Genomic DNA, 17,947 nt, shown 5'->3' on the forward strand with positions numbered 1-17,947 from the left:
TCCAAGTCTTCTGCTTGATTCATCTCTAATTTATTTTTCACTTATCTTTTTCCTATATTTCTTTTTTTCATTTGATTATATTACTGGGGTGTAGCTTCCCTTGTTACTCTCAACACCAAATTTTTCTCTAAAACTAATTCCTTAACCTCTATTTTTCTTGGTTTGACAGTTTAATACTATATGGGGGTTTGCTTGTTGTCCTGAGAAATTTATTTTCCCTACCTTACTTGTGGTCTTAGTGCGAATCGAGGGAAGTGTTGACCATGCTCTTTCACTGGTTTTCCCATCCTCTCTTAAAGTAGAAGTTCTATCGTTGGGAATTATATACTGACTCTACTTCCAATTAGCCCAGGACGTGGTGAGTATCTGCATCCAAGCCTGAGGAAATTATGTTATTTAGCTTCCCAGATCCTTTTCTAGACTCGGCTCGTTACAATTCCTTTAACAACATCGGAGAGAGACTATTTCGGCCTCACTCACCTCTTCACCCCGAGGTTTCAAGTTCAAGCCTTTAAAGGCTTATAAATAGGGTATGTGTGCAATCTGCATCTCGATAAAAAGATTCAGTTGCAAAATGGGGAGCCACCCAATCCTTTGGCAGATAGCTAATCTGGCATCCATTCCAGACTCCTTTACTACCTTCCCTACTTAATCCTCATACTACTCCTTGCCAATTTGCAAACCCGCGATCCTTCCTATATCCTCTTAGAGGACTCAGCCAACAGAAGGCATAAACATTCCTTTTGCGGACTACATTTTCAGCCCTTGTTATATTTCTGTCTTATTAGTATCCGTACCTTTCCAGTACTTCTACTTTTCAATCAATGTATTTACTTATTTTAACTTTCTCTGTATCTTTTTAATATTTATTTACTGTAATTCCCACCACCATATTTTCTTGAATATACTTTCTACATATAATTTCTATATTCAATTACTGGTACTTACCTTTCAATTCACCAATCTAGGTGCATGCATCCATATACCATTTGTATTCTTTAAACAATATTGAGGACTCAAGGGACTTAACTAGTTCAATCGCCATGTACATAGGGGAACTTTTTTCCAATCTTTTTAGGTTAGAGACCCCGACTAAACCTATGCTCTATTACCAATAAAATTGTAAGACCTCATGCCCGACCCATCTTTCAGATCTGAGTATGGAGCATCACAGATGGACCTATACCTAGTTAACTTTGCTAACTCAACTACTATAAAAAAATCTAAAAATAAAACTCATTAAATAAATATATTAAAAACAACAATTCTTACAACTAAGGCTTAAAGCCCCTGAATACCTAATCTCTTAAATTTCTATCTCTAGATCGAATTTTTGTTTAAAATACAACTCCTAAAGTTTAACTAAGGACTAACTGTCCTAAAATCTAAATTCTAAGGGTGCTATCTGAATGCAACAGAACAATTCCTAAGACGAAGCCTCCAATAATACCTCTTTCCTATGTACATGACTCTAACTATCCCCAAACTCACCATTCCATTTGGTTTGGTCCCTTCTCTGGGTCCTTGATCAGCTTGGCAAATCTTGTGAACATCATCAACACTACTGTAAGTTCAATTGAACTTAGTGAGTTCCTCCACTAGGTCATATGTAAGAAAACCCAAACTTACGAGGGTAGCAAATGTAAAATAAAATAAACATAAATACTCCTTACTAGCTCAAGGTGAGTGTTCTTTACCAGGGTGGCAAACTCCACTTGATCTTTCGAGCTACTTGACTCACTAAGAGACCTTCCTCTGGTCAAACTCTCCTTTTAATCAAAATCTAGGTACCTCACTATATCATCGGATCCTAACATTACTTCTTGTATATCATTCTTTTCTTTCCTTAGCAGATATCCATTGTTGAATCAGCCCATAGAAGACTTGCTCATTTTTCATACCATAGTCCTGAAGGACTTGTTGACATTTATTTACCATGCTGACCTTTAGCATGGCTCGCCACTCTAGAGAACTGGTTCTCATTCCACCTTATTGTTCGTAGTGTGAGATTACTTCTTGTAATTTGCCTTACGCACAAGACTAACCTGGGACCTCACCTACCCCATGTAGTTAACAACTGACTTATTGTCCTAGCAGGAAATTATTCATAATACTACACTAGTCGACCACCCTTCTTGCATATGCTCTCTCTTTAGAGCTAGCTTCATGGCACATTTTCATAAATGACTATCCTTAATAAGGAATAGTCTTGATCAAAATTCTGTCCCCTAGATAGAATCATTATCCTGGGAATGGAATTCTTATTCCCCTTACGAGATTTTCTTCTCGCATTCCACTTTATTGAGCTCTCCCTGGTGGCTCTTGCTTTCAGATCCTTGCTTACGATCATTGGGAATTTTTTTTCCTTTCATTTCCATAATTAGGCCAGCTCTAGCGAGGCCTATCTTTCTCTTGTTCTTGTTAGGTCTTTGCCCATGCATTGTCGTCTATTACAACTATCTTTACTGTTTTATCATTTTTGGTGGATTTCTCTAGATCCACTTGCCACTACTTACACTTTCTTATAACTCTTGTTCCACCTCTGTAGTTTCTTGTGCTTTGCGCACTGGCCGTATACACTTCACTTCACTTTGTGCACTGGCTGTATACACTCCACCTTTAACCTTTATAGGTTTGAAAGTCTAAGTTTGTGTATCCAATAGGAGACATGTTCTCCTCAGAATACACAAGCATATAATCTCTACTTCTTTTAAGATACCTTAATATATGTTTTACAGTTTTCCAATGCCTGAGACCATGATTCATCTGATATTGACTAACCATTCCTACTATGAAACAGATATCTAAACGTGTGAAGAGCATTACATACATAAGACTTCCAACTTTGAAGCCAACTTTGAAGCATATGGAACCTTACTCACATGTTCTCTTTCTTCCACTGTCTTAGGATATTCATCCAAAGAAAAACGAAAGCCCAATGCAGTTGACTGAGTGCCTAGATTTGCGTTGGTCATTAAAAACCATTCTAGTACCTTATCAATGTATGAACCTTACAATAAATCTATTGTTTTATTATTTCGATCCCTAAAGATTCAAATTCTAAGAATATAACTAGTTTCACCCAAGTCTTTCATGCTAAACTGTTGAGTTAACCACAGTTTAACCAATGAAAATTCTTCTATATTGTTTATGATAAGTAGAATATCATCAACACACAGAACGAGGAAGACCATATTTTTGTTTTTTATATGCTTATAAAGACAATGTTCACCAATATTTTTCTCAAACCTAAAAGTCCTGATCGTTTGAACAAATATTTTATTTTATGAGCAGGACGCCTGTTGAAGTCCTTAAATGGATCTTAGCATTTTGCAAACTTTGTACTTCTTTCCATCACTATTGGATTAAATCATATAAATGATCTCATCAAGATAGATATTTAAGAATGTTTACTTGACATCCATTTTCCAGATCTCATATTTAAGAACAGATGCAATGGATAAGAGTATGTTGGTAGACTTGAGCATGACTACTGGAAAGAAGGTCTTATCGTAATTGATGTCTTCTTTCTATGTATAGTCTTTCCCTACAAGTCTAGATTTATGTGTTTTTACTTTCCCTTCTACATTTCTTTTCTTCTAGTAGATCCACTTGCACCCTATGAGTTTAATCCCAACTGGTAAGTCTACAAGTTCCGACACCTATTAGATTTCATAGAATCGATCTCAGCATCCATAGCATGTCATTATCTTGTATAGCCTCCTTGTAAGTGAGTGGATAATCATCCACATGATTGGCTTCTGTATTATAAATAATACCATCATAGGTGAAGAAGTCTGGTTTCTTATAAACTCTCCAACCACAATGGATTCCCCTGTATTGTTGATTGTTTGCAGGTCTTTCTATAACTTTCTCAAGAAATGAACTTGATGATTTTTCTACAACTTCTATAAGTTCCTTGAGCACTACTTTACTTCGAGGCTTAAAGTTATCCATGTAGCTTTCCTCAAGAAAAGTAACATTAGTAGAATCTTTAATGGCATTATTTTTTGAATTGTAGAATAATCCATCATTCGTTCCTTTTGGATATCTTAGAAACATGCATAATTCTGTCTATGCATCCAAATTCTTTGTATCCTTATCTAGAACGTGGGTTGGACAACCCTATATTCTAAAGTGATTTAGAGCGGGTTACTTTCCATGCCACAATTCATAGGGTGTCTTACAAGCAAACTTGGTTGCCACATCATTTAGAATATAGCAAGCCATTTATATTGTATATCCTAGAAGGTAGTAGGGAGTTGTGAATAGCTTAACATTAAACAAACCATGTCAAGCAAGGTTTTGTTCATTCTCTTAGTTACACCATTTTGTTGTAGAGTGTCCGACATAGTCAATTGGGATAGAATCCTATTCTTTATGAGGTATCCTAAGCACTCGCCGAACAAGTATTCCCTACATCGGTTAGATTGAAGATTCTTTATGGATAGATATAATTCTTTTTCCACTTTCATACAAAGCTCTTAAAATTTATCAAAGGTTTCATTTTTTTTCAATGCATTAGATGCACATATCCATATCAAGAATTTTTTTTTTTATGAAAGTCATGTCATAATCGTAACCGCCTTGGGCAATGATGCTCATGGGACCACGTGCATCAGTGTGTACAAGTTCTAAGGGGTGGTTGGCCCTTGAACCTTTCGCATTAAAAGACCTTTTAGTCATTTTACCTTTCAAGAAAGATTCACATTGTGGAAGACTAACTTCTTTTAAGCATGCTTAAGGGACCATCTTTCACAAGTCTAGTGATTATTTCTTAATTAATATGATCAAGTCTTAAGTGCCATATGTACCCTTCATTAGAGTGAGAAGTTTTAAGCCTTTTATTCACCATTGCAATTTGAAGCATTGAGTAGTTATTTTATTTGATAAAGTAGAGATTGTTTTCCATCCATCCATTACAAATCAAAGAACGATTTTTGCGAATAGCAATCTCTTTAGTAAATGTCACAGAATAACAATCATTAAATAAACATGCTACAAAAATTAAATTCCTCTTAAAAAAAGATACATAAAAGATGTCCTTAAAAATAATCTTCTTAAGATTATCAAAATGTAAAATAACTTCCCCCATTGCTTCAACTGAAACATAACTCACATATCTGGTTTGCAACAAGAGGCTCTTGTCACGTAGACTTCTTGTTTCGTTAGAGCCCTTTAAAGAAACACATACATGGTTAGTAGCTTCAAAATTAATAACCCAGGAGTCAATTGATTCTTCCACTAAGCAAGCTTCAACTGTAAACAGTTTCATACCTTTTCCTGTTTCGGCTAGGTAATCTTTATACTCCTTGCAGTTTGATCTTAAGCGCCCTTTTCTGTTACAAAAGAAACATTTTATCTTTTTAGGATCTTCGACGCCTGAGTTTTCTTCTTATCCACACGAGGTGAAACCGAAGACTTAGTCGATTTTTTCTTTCCCTTAGCTTTTTGCTTCCCGTTAGAGGATTAGAGGCCAATAGCTAAGTTTGCCTCAGATTTCACCTAAACTTGCTTACCACCATTTAATATCAACTCATAGGATTATAATTTCTTTATGAGTTGTGTAAGCTTCTTGTTCCCCAAGTTGTAAGCAGCCCTAAAGCAAGTGACCTCCTTAGTCAAGGATTTGAACACCATTTCAATCTGAGTGCTCATGTCCAATTTAGCCCCATTGTCATCTGCTTTTGTAAAGAATCTCGTACCTTGTTAGACCAGTGTCGCGACATCCTAGGTTTGTTGTTGCGACATTGAACATCAAATGCTCTTCCCTTTTGCTTTGAAGTTGGATGTCATGGCATTGAATGGTTGTTGTGGTGACATTGAAGGCTATTGGTTACCCCTTAAGTTCATTATCTCATAGGCCTAAAACGTTGTCTTCTACACTTAACCAACACTCTAGTTCTTCATTAGGCCCAGATTGGCCTAACAGGTCATAGAACACACTAAAAAGTTCATTTTATTGAATTCAAATACGAAATTAATTAAGTATATAAATTAAATAAAAAGATGACAAGTTACTCAAATACAAGCTCATTAAGTGTTGAAAATAGCTTAATTTGCCACAACGATTTGGGGTAGATCATGGGGACTGTGTCACAATCCAACAAGTCAACCAACCGATAATAATTATTGAATGTTCTGATCTCTTTCATTATTTGGTTCTTGGCATGATCCATTATATTTCATCTTTTTTTTAGTGAACTTCATATGCAATCATTGTTCGCAAAGTTGATTAATGCTAATTAGTTAGATTTGAGTCCTTCAACAAGGAAAAAGTGTTTCAATTCATGAAAGCCTTCAGTGTTGATAATTCTCTTTCTAAGAAATCTACCTTTCTTTCTATAACCGTAGATAACTCTACCTATATAACTATTCAGAAAATCCTTCAAGAGATCCTTCTTGCCAATCTTATACCTTAAACACCCATTATTGGAATGCAAAACATTTTTAGCAATGGCTTTCAATTATGTATGAACAACTATAAAACATTTTTGTTCTTTTTCCTTTACACTTGCTTCTGTTGACATCCTGTCTTTGTTCTTTGCTTTCTTGGAACATGAGGAACAACATAATATACATTCCTTAGATCACAAAGAAACCTATAGCACATTGGCTTAATGAGTCCACTTATACCAAAGTAATAGCATAGTAGTCTTCCATTCTTTTTATGATGAATCACAATAGTAATGGTCTTTCCTTAATTTTTTTGGATGCTTGTGGTTCAGTTGTACGTTTTTGTTTTACAAAGGTAGTGGCTAAAGTTGAAAATTTACTTGTATATCCTTTTACCTTATTACCTGTTTCAATCTAGGAGTAAGGATTTCATCAAGTTTCATGCTTTAATTCCAAATTTTTCAAGATGACTTGGGAAGCAATTAGTTCCTTCTGAACTTCTTTTAGCTTTGCTTCTCATTCTGCCAAGAGGATGTTTTTATCTTCCACAAGTTTAGTCAACTTTGGTTTTCCCACTTCAATATAAATATTTTTTCATTAAGATTATTTAATATTTTGGAACTTGTCTAGCATATCTCTATTATAAGTTTAGTCCACTTGTACATTAGCAACAACTTCATCACCATCATTACTTTCTTTTGAAACCGACTTTGTACATGTTGTAACATTGAACATACCAACCATTGCTTAGTTGCAACAGTAATATAATTGCTTATATGTTTGTCATATTCTTCACACCCAATTTTCTTATCACTTCAAATATAATTAAATGACTTCTTCTTTTTCTTGAGAGTATATTGCATATTCTGCTTGAATATGACCAGACCTTTTACACTTGTGTTGTCCCCCTTTTTTTTTCACCTTAGGTTCATCCTCTGTGACATAATCATTTCCTTTGCTTTTACAAGAAACTCAACTAGTATATGCTTTCTTGTTATTTTAGTGAACTTGCTAAAAACTTTGTTAAAGTCTTGTTCTAAATTCATCTTGAAAGTTTATAAAGAGTCAATAAGCTTATACACCCTTATAGTTTGATGGCTTTTGCTTCTTCTATTGATTTGATTTTAATGGAAAGCTATTTTAGTAGAGACCCTAACACCTTTCAAACCAACTTGACCTCTAAATATTGCCTACAAAAGCAAAATTTTCATTAATGATACCACATAATTTAGCGTAAAAATCCAGTTGAGTTTCTATTTTCTGACATTCAAAAGTTTTTAAACCTGGTTAAAAGCATATGTAGCTTTGACCATTTCACTAAAAAGGTCTTTAAAGGTTGCTTTGAGAGTCCTCCAAGCTTCATTAGTAGATACATGTTTGGAAATGTGTTTCAATTTTTAAGGATCTATTAGATTATGTATTGCATTTATGATTTTTCTAGTTTACTTGTGATCTTATCTTGCTATATTGTCTAAGTTTCCTTAGATTTTATAGATTTGTATCATCTAACTAGTTGTCAAAGGAGGTTCCTAACTTGCTAAAATAGCTCACTAAGCTTTCTAATAAATAAGTTTGATGAATTCTATCTCGTACCTTGTAAGCATAATTGGAACCATCCAATAATGATAACTGTAAGATTGAGCTTCCTTCCTTCGTGAAATCCATGATCATCAACTAGATACAAGATTACACTAACTACCTTTAGTAGTAAGATCTAATATCAACAAAAATGTCTAGTTGCAACATTGTTACACAAGTTGTTGTATTGATTGTTGTAACAAGCAATGAAATAATAAACTATGAACAAAAAATTAAAGACCACTAGAAATGTTTATGTAGCTTGTATTACAATTTGTGCCCTTAGTCTTGTGGTTTCTCCATTCTACTTGTAATTTTGAACTGATTGAATAAATAAATTTCCATATAAATAAATTTTTTATATCTTTGTATGGTTTCCCTCAATGGATTTTGCAGAAAAGCAAAATGAATAAACAAATATTTGTTCATATATTATCTAAGGGTTTAAGTTGCATAATTTGGAAAGGATCATGATTCGAGAAGACAACTTATACTAGTAGGTATTCTAAATTTTTCTTAGCTTATAAGAATCAAAATGAACAATTGATTCATGATGACTATTATGTTGTTTATAAGTCTAATTAGAGAGATACCTTATCTTGGGTATCAGAGGATTTGTCTCCCAAAAGTAAAGACATATGTATGATTGTCTGGATTGACAATACATTGAACTAGACCCATGTAGAATTTATCCTAGATTTGTTTATGAATTTATTCACTTATGACATTCATTGTGTGACATTTGTGGTGTGACTTACATTAATCCTGAGTAAATTATTAACCATGTCTACATTGTTATGTACTTTGACATTTTGAAAGCTTTTGGCATTTGAGTTGAAAGTTAATATATTGGGTGTATGACTTATGTATAGCATGACTACATTTACAATAGTAGAATTCATAAATCAGTTAAAGAGTAAATGATATCTTCTCACTAGCATTGCATGAATTATGAGAAAGGAACGTAGCCACGGGTCATTTGTTAGTGACGAATCGTTATCATTACTATTTGTCTACAATGATCTTTTTCATCATGAAAGATGCAATGGTGACCAGGAGATAAAATATAATCTAATTAGGAGAATGAATTTAACCTAAATAGATTAAAGATATCCTATGAGGGTTACACACAAATGACAAGGTCATTAGACAAAAGCATAAAATCTTAGTTGCTTTCGAAATGGTATATAATGGGGGAATCAGTCATGATACTTTTAGTGGATTGACTCCATGACTAAAAAATTGTAATTAATAAACAAAGTATTAAAACTTAATTACAAATTATTTAAGTCTTAATTATATATGTCTGATCAGTCTTTTCTCTAGCTCAGTACAACTTTAAAGGGATTGCAAATAAGAACCATTATGATGAATGATGAAAAACAATATATGAGAAAAAGATTGCATGAGTTAGTATTCAGAGTAAATACATTTTCTCAAAGGAGCAAGAGATGACTTCAAAATTAATTTAATTTCTCCAAATTATTATTTAATTGAATGTAATTAAATATTTGAGTCCAAAATGAAAATCAAATTATTGGTCATCGTAGTTTTACTAAATAGTACAATAAAATTTATTTATTTGTAGATTTTAGTATAGTAAAGTCGTAATGACTTTAATAGAAATAGAATTAGGTTGAGCAAATAATTTTGTTGGATAATTATATGACCTTAATTTAACTTGATTTAATTTAAAACTAGCTTGCACTTATAATTATACCCAATACATGAAAAGCCTAGGGAAACCAATTAATGGTAAGTGAATGGTATAGAGAGAGAGGAAATCCCTATGCTTGTCACCTACCTTATTATTTTTCCTCTTCTTATTCTAGTAGAACTCTTTTCAATTTTTTTTTCTATATATAGGGAGTAGAGGCTGTTGAAAATATGAGGGAAATATATGATGATACTCTGTTGAATTTTAGTGAAAATTTTATTTGGGTTATTTTCTTAAACTCAAATAAATTTTATTTCTCATGAATACTTGTTCAAATTTGTGAGATTATAATTACTTACTTCTTAGAAATTATAATTCAAATTTAAAAGATTGGATTTTCGATTTTGGATTTTTTCCTACAAAAAGTCAACTTTCCCCATAAGGAAGTCTCAATTTTCATCTTGTGTTTGGTTCTTTGAATAGAATCCACTCTCTAAGCATCCGAAGGTTTTAAAATAACAAAGAAGATCATTTAGTCTAAAGTTAGAAGGATTTGGACACTAGATTCTAGATTCGTCATATCTCTTTAGCTCGGAAGCACATATACTAAATTTGATGGGACTTGTTACTATGAAAAAAACAACCAAGATCCAGTTTGATGAAAAATTTTAAAATTTTACTGTGTATTTAAAACTACTTTTCATAAATATTCTTCTAACAGTTTAGTGAACCATCTAAGTCAAGAATGGAACAATAAACCACGAACAAAAGATTAAAGGACACGAGATGTTTATGCACTTTGATGAACCATCTATGGATTTGAGAACTTACTCAAAGTTGAATTCATTAATAAGTCTCAATAAAAGCATGAATTTAAACTCATACAATGCAAAGATTGTTGTAACCTTAATCTTGCATACTTGATGTGAATTCTCTCAACCTTTAACCTCTTTTATTGAGGGTTGTAAAATCAATTTTTATGAATAAATAATTTACTCTCAAATTACACTAGTTAAATATGTTCTTAAAATAAATAGTGTAGTGCTCTCTGAATTTAACCACTAAATGACAAAGGTTGAAGGTTTCTTAAAAAGTTAAATTTTGTTATTAGTCTTTTTACATAAATTATGGATTTAATCCCTATATTTTAATTTGATCAATTATAGTCTCTGTACTTTTTGAATTGGGCAGTTTTAGTTCTTTCATTTTTCAAAATTTTAAATTTTAGTTCTGACCCAAATAGAAGCAATTAAATCTGTGTTATTAAATTCAATTACTAGTCTTGTATCATGCATACAATTATAGATTTGGTCCATGTTCTCCAACTGAATCATTCTAAGTCTTTATACTTTTCAAATTTTGAAATTTTAGTCAAGATGCAAATGACAATCGTTAATCCATTAATTGGATTTTTAGTGAGTAATATGTAGAAATAACAAGTTGACATGATGATAAATGTTTAACACGTCATATTTCAGAAAGGGTAAACTATCAAAATAGTCACTTTTTTTTTGTCTCAGGTTACATTTTAGTCACTTATATTTGAAATGTTACGTTTAAGTCAATTGTGTTGTTGTGTTGTAACATTTTAGTCACTGAGTGTTAATTGCCTTAACGGTGTAACGAAAAGCTGACGTGCCACATTAAATCATCATTTCAGACAAAAATTTTAGGTTAAATTATACAATTGGTCCTTATTTTTTTGAGCAATTTAATTTTTTTTCCTTTTATATTCTTTGAACTTTCCCCCTTTTTTTTTCATTCTCTTCCCCTTCTCTCTTTGTTTTCATCCCTTCTCCATTCCTTTTAACGTAGTTTTTCTATGTTTTACATTTTTTAAAACTAGTCCTTATACTTTTATTTTTTTGAAAAATTTAATTTTCATTTTTATTTCTTTATTTTCCATTTCTTCTTCCCCTTTAATTTTCACTTTTCTCATATTCTTCACTGCAGACAGAAACATGATCTTTTTCCATCAAATAAACCAAGTCCTTTTTTCTTTCACATGATTCCTAATTTGATTTCACTCAAAACTGAATATCAATCATTCTTAATCAAATCTCAATTTGAATATAACCTAATTTTGAAACAAAACTGGATCTAACTAATCAATATAAAAAAATTATATCCTTAATCAAATCTAAACATAAATTGAATTCTTTATATTCAAAACAATTTTTTTCCATTTCCAAAATTTTGTAGAATTGTGTAGATTATTCTTTCCTTTTCTTTTATTTTCTGACGAATAAAATAAAGCAAACGATAAAATTGATCTAAAACTTCTTGGATATTCCCAAGCAAGCTTGATTGGAAGCCAAGCATGAATGAACTAAAGAGAGAAAAGGGAGCACGGAACCAAATTGGTTTGGGTAAAGTTGAGGGTAAATTTCATATGATGGTCGTTTTAGTCATTGATAGTGTAGAAATCATTTGAAGAATCCATGAAACAACGTAGTTCCGAGAGGGAGAGAATGTTGTAGGTAAGATCGATAAGGTGGTCGTGAGAGTTGATTAGGAGGTTAGGAACGGGCTTGATAAACTTTGTTTAGGGTGGACTGCCATAAGTCACGACTAGCGAGGTCTTTCAGTGAGACAAACTTGTGGTCTAGGTCATTGAGAGATCCAAATTGGTTCGTTAAAGCGATGATGGACGGTGAATGTTTGTAATTGTGGGGTGAGAATATGTGAAACAAGTTTTATTTTGGTTTCAACTTTTGCCTTTTATTTTTTCATAAACTTAAAAAAGCTTTAACATGAAAGAAATAAAGAAACTATGTTAAAAGAGATGAAGAAGGGAGGAAAACAGATGGAGAAGCATAAGAGAATGAAAAGTAAAGGAAAAAAAAGGAAAGTTAAAAGAATATAAAAGAAAAAAATATGGTGATAAATTGTATAATTTAACCTAAAATTTTTGTTTAAAATGATGATTTAACGTGCCACGTCAGCTTACCGTTACACCGTTATTGACAATTAATGACTCAGTGGCTAAAATGTTACAACATATTAACATAAGTGACTAAAATATAGCATTTTAAATATAAATAATTAAAATACAACCTGAGGTAAATAAAAGTGACTATTTTTATAGTTTACCCTTTCAGAAATAGTAGAACTTAACTTTGTTAATTTAATAATTATAATTTAGTGATAAGTGGAAGTTTAAAATTTGAAAAATATAGAATATAAAAGCAATCAAACTAAAATACAACACAAATTTCACAAAATACAAAAAAGCAAAGTTTAATCTTCTTAAAAACCCTTGAAAGCACAACTCGTCATGGTAATAGAATTATTATTCTTCTACGACGATGATTTAAACCCAAATTATTTGGGAAGTAAATAAACATCATATCACTATATCAAAGGAATCATCTTGAATAAACACCCCATCGATATATCAATGGAATCCTCTTGGATGAGCTCGATATATATTAATCCTCAATACCCATAATTAACTGCTTTTTTTACTTGCTTACAACATTGGGAACTTCATATATCTGAGATTACCTGGCTTACCTATTCAACTCCATGTGTCAATGAAGCAGACGTGTTTGCTTCATCGAATTTTAACTGCTAAATCAGTTTTTCCTGCATTTTCTTGGTAACCCCAAAACTGAAAGTGGGTTAATTTTTATTTATTTAAACTTTTTTCTTTCTTCAATAACACAAGCTTTGCTATTGGGATCTTACTTTGCTTTTGAGTATATCCACTGTGTTAGTGTCGCATGACTCAACATAAACAAAAGTCTTTCATAGCTTTCTGTAAGGAAAAAGAAGCCTCTTATTTCAATATAAATATTTCTAATTTTATAGTTTTTTTTTTTAAAGAAGTTTTCAGAAGTTTATATTTTATGTTTATATGTCAGATTTTCAGGTGTTCGATTTCTGCAGTTAATTAAGAGCTAGCTTTTATAAACTCAAAGAGGCATTTCAATTTCACTCAAGCAGGTTGTTTTGTCTTTAAACATGGCTGAAGAAGGAAGAGCTCAAGGACTTAGTAAATCATGTGTTCTTCTTATAGGTAACCATTTCTTTTTGCATATTTCCCCCGATTTCTTAATTTAGCTAGCTTCCATTTCTGTAAGTTTTAAGATTTTTGCAGTGATTGCTGGCATGGAGAGGTTTGCTTTTAAAGGGGTGGCATCAAATTTGGTGACATATCTTACAGATGTAGTGAAGATGAGCAATTCTTCAGCTGCCAAAACAGTGAACAGTTGGTGTGGGTTTACTTCAATTGTACCATTGTTGGTAGCACCCTTGGCTGACTCATTTTGGGATAGGTATTCAACCATCTTGACCTCCTCTTTCCTCTATGTTTTGGTGAGTCAAATCTCTTCTTAAATTATGTTCTTCATTTTTCTGGTTTTGGGTTGTGATAATAATTGCAGTACTTCAACATCCTTGGGTTTGTTTATTATCAATGAAAGGCAATTGGAATTCACCACTAGGCACCAAACAATGTTGGATTCCTGACTAATCACTTCCACTTAATTTTCATTCTTGATGTTTCTCTAAGTACCTATAATTGGATAGGAGAGTGACGATATGATTAAAATGTCATCCGACTTTGGGTGTTTACTTTTCTTTGAAAATTGGATTCTAGAGAGGGGCAAATCAGATATTTTAATAAAATTTTCGGACTTGGATCGAGATATGATTTACCTAAAATCTATTTCTCTTGTTATAGTTACTAATTCTTTTTCTTTTAATTTATAATACTTTTAATAGTAAAAAGTAGTATGGAAGCCCGTTTACAATGAGTCAAATTTTATTGTCTCTTCTATTAATATTTATATATTAAATTAAAAATAAATTAATTTTTTTAAATTTTATTCATTTGTGTTCTTAAAGATTATAATAGTTGATAGAATAATCCCACATTAATATGTGGTATTTCACTGTACACTTTATATTAACATATAAAGATTAATTTTTAACAGCAAAATAGATAGAATTTTAATAAAAGAACCAGCTTGTTCTTTAATTTAATGGATAAAAATTTTCCCATTTTTTAGTAGCGTGGACAAAATGCAGTGTGACTTTTAGTACGACAGTATTTATAGTATTTTAATATATTATTATTATAATATTTTTATATTCACTTTCGTAAAATGATATAAAATTTTCAAACGGATGAAATTGGGATATATGATTTTGGAGTCGGAATCATTAAATAAAGTTGGAGATTGATGAATTTAATCGAGATTGAGGTGGACAAAAATTTATTCCGCCCATATGAGTATCATCGCTAAACATCACCCTCCAAATATATTTAAAAAATATCAAAAAGTAACAAAGAGAAAACATGCCAGTATTAATTACCCACGTATGGATCCAAGTAACAAAGTTTTTTCTTCTTTTGTAATTGAAGGGCCTTGGAGCAGTGGCATCAACAGCTTTGCTATGGACATATAGACCTCCAAGCACCACAAGTTCCTCAGCCTTCCTCTTTTGGTCCCTTTGTTTGATTTCATTAGGCCAAGGTGCATATAACCCATCACTGCAAGCCTTTGGAGCCGACCAATTGGACCATGATGATGAACTTCCATGCACAATTGATGACAAAAAAACCTCCAAAAAAAAGGGGTTATTTTTCCAATGGTGGTATTTTGGTGTTTGTAGTGGCAGCCTCTTGGGTGTAATCCTTATGTCCTACATCCAAGATACCTTAGGTTGGGTACTCGGTTTTGCCATCCCCATGTTTGCCATGGTTATATCGGTCGTGTTTTTCACATGCGGTAATCGGATCTACGCTCATAAACCGGACCGAACCATGTACAATAAACACTTTCCCAACATGCTTCGAGTCATCAAAATGATGGCATCGAGATTAATCAATGGTGGAATCGCCTTGCCAAACGACAAGTCCAATATGGCCGAGCTAGAGTGAGTTTTTCTTATTCGATTTCAAGGATGCTTTAGTTATATGCATGAGCTTTGAGGGTGATTCTAAGTTTCTAACTTGTTTATAGGCTTGAAGAGAGACCTCTTTGCGATCAAAAGGTTTGCATCAATGAGGTCTCGGATTTAAATCTTGAGTCTGAATCCAATACTCATCTAATTGAAAACGCGAAAATAGTGCTCCGACTTTTGCCTATATGGACGATGCTTCTAGTGTTTGCAGTAATTTTCCAACAGCCTGCTACGTTTTTTACGAAACAAGGGATGACAATGAAACGAAACATCGGGAAGAACTTCATGATACCTCCCGCTACGCTACAAAGCGCTATTACATTGTCTATAATCCTCTTGATGCCTTTATACGACAAAGTTTTCATCCCGATCACAAAGATGGTTACTCGTAACGAGAAAGGTATTAGTGTAATGCAAAGGATGGGAGTCGGGATGTTCCTTTCTGTCATCGCTATGATCATCGCTGCAGTCGTTGAAACGAAGAGGCTCGAGATCAGCAGGGAAACTGGCGTCCAGGAATCTGAAACGGTGCCATTAAGCATCTTTTGGTTACTTCCTCAGTATGTTCTTTTAGGCATTTCAGACATTTTCACTGTGGTTGGCATGCAAGAGTTCTTCTATAACGAAGTACCAGTCCGTATGCGGACGATGGGATTCGCTCTATATACCAGCGTTTTTGGCGTCGGAAGTTTCCTTAGCGCCTTGATGATATCGGTCATCGAAGCATTTACGAGTTCGGGAGGAAGACAAAGCTGGTTCTCGGATGACATGAGGGAGGATAGGCTTGACAAACTTTACTGCCTTTTAGCCATTGCCAGTGCTTTGAGCTTACTGTTTTATGCAATCTGTTGTAAATGCTATAAAAGTAGGATTGAGCTTGAAAATGGAAACCGTAAATAAGCTCTTGAAATTTCCATTTTCATCTTTTTTAAATGCAATAGTTTCAATTAGATGTAAATATTTCATCAAATTAATTTAGCACGAAGGATTGAAACCGTACTCCTCCTTTTTAAAAATAGCATTCATACTTATTCTTTTTGTTCGTAAATCATCATGTCAATAATTATTGACTTTTAATTTAATTGGTATGGATATTGTTATTAATACAGGAGAACATAAGTTCGAGTGCGCTAAAGCGTATTTTACTCTACTCTTATTTATGAGTTGGAGAGAAACTATATTAATTTTAGGTATTATTTAGGTGCAGAGGAAAGTGATAGTGTCATAAAATCTGGGCTGTAAGGTTTGGAAAGGACTTGAAATCGAAGCCCTTGGCGGCAAGCCCTGATTATTAAGGTGATAGGCAAATCGATTGCTTTTGAAACTCTTCTGGGTAGAATGATTACTTTATGGAAACTTGAAGGGGACTTTGATTGCATTGATTTGGGTTGTGGGTTCTATGTGGTGAAGTTTGAATGACCTGAAGACAGATTGAAGTTATGATGAGGGGGCTTGAAAAATTACAGACCACTACTTTGATAGTCCAGAAATGGAAACCAAATTTTCATCTAGTGACAACGTCGGCACTCTTATGAATTCATTTATTGGGGTTACTGCTAGAATCTTTTAAGAATTGGTCTTAGTGGAGATTGGTAAGCTAATGGAGGTGGACTCTAATACCACGTGGGCGACTAGAGGTAAAATTGCTGGGATTTGTTTAAACCATTAATGTCAAAAGTGAAAATTGGGAATTTTATGTAGAATATTGAATACGAATGAATTTGTTTCTGTTGTGGTCTTGTCAGACATTGCTTCCAATCATGTCCTCTGCAACATTTACAAACTTCAAATGAGGCACAACTAATCGATGTTATGGATGAAATGGAGAGGCTAGTGGAGACGATGGAAGTTAGCGGTGAAGTTGGGAGGACCAAATGGACAGTCGAAGTTGGTTTGGTACAAGCCTGGGGAAATATGAGCTACCCGTGGTTTGGGAAGAGAAAATAGATTTTCAATTTTTAATGGTACCACCGCAAAGATAACACTAATTTTGAGGAAATTACGATTCATGAGGGTGTAACCTATCTAAAAATAAAAGTATATGTTTAAAAGAAATTAAATTTGCTCTATTCATTTAATCTTTTATAATTAATTTTTTTTGAGGAATTTTCGTGTCTACAATTTGTGTCAACTAGTACGAAACAGAAAGAGATTAAATCTGAATATAAAAATAAGTAACATATATTAAATAAAAATGAAACACAACAAAAATAAGCATAAAGAAATTAAATCTCGATAAATCAATAAAATGGAAACTCCAACCTCAGGCACAATTTTAACTATGATTTTGACCTAATCTTGGATAATGAATTTTTTTTCCTCCAATCAATAAATCGATTATAGTAATTGAGGAATAACCTTCAAACCCCTTTTGTAGGTAAATTAATCGCGGGAATAACTAGA

At 32.9% G+C, this 17,947-nt stretch overlaps 1 protein-coding gene across 2 annotated transcripts; it reads left to right on the forward strand.

Annotated features, from left to right (window-relative positions):
- Positions 1 to 13,028: 13,028 nt before the first annotated feature.
- On the forward strand, positions 13,029 to 16,560 carry LOC108455929 (protein NRT1/ PTR FAMILY 5.9). Of its 2 annotated transcripts, XM_017754505.2 has the most exons (5): positions 13,029 to 13,393; positions 13,498 to 13,652; positions 13,734 to 13,951; positions 15,003 to 15,517; positions 15,604 to 16,560. In XM_017754505.2, the coding sequence occupies exons 2-5, from the start codon at positions 13,598 to 13,600 to the stop codon at positions 16,442 to 16,444; spliced, it is 1,629 nt and encodes a 542-aa protein (XP_017609994.1). In that variant the 5' UTR covers positions 13,029 to 13,393; positions 13,498 to 13,597; the 3' UTR covers positions 16,445 to 16,560. The 2 variants fall into 2 exon arrangements, with proteins under 2 accessions (XP_017609994.1, XP_017609995.1); XM_017754506.2 differs by lacking the exon at positions 13,029 to 13,393 and having other exon boundaries at positions 13,402 to 13,652.
- Positions 16,561 to 17,947: the final 1,387 nt, after the last annotated feature.

This window comes from Gossypium arboreum, chromosome 9 (genome assembly GCF_025698485.1).
Source record: "Gossypium arboreum isolate Shixiya-1 chromosome 9, ASM2569848v2, whole genome shotgun sequence".
Classification (NCBI taxonomy): Eukaryota; Viridiplantae; Streptophyta; class Magnoliopsida; order Malvales; family Malvaceae; genus Gossypium; species Gossypium arboreum.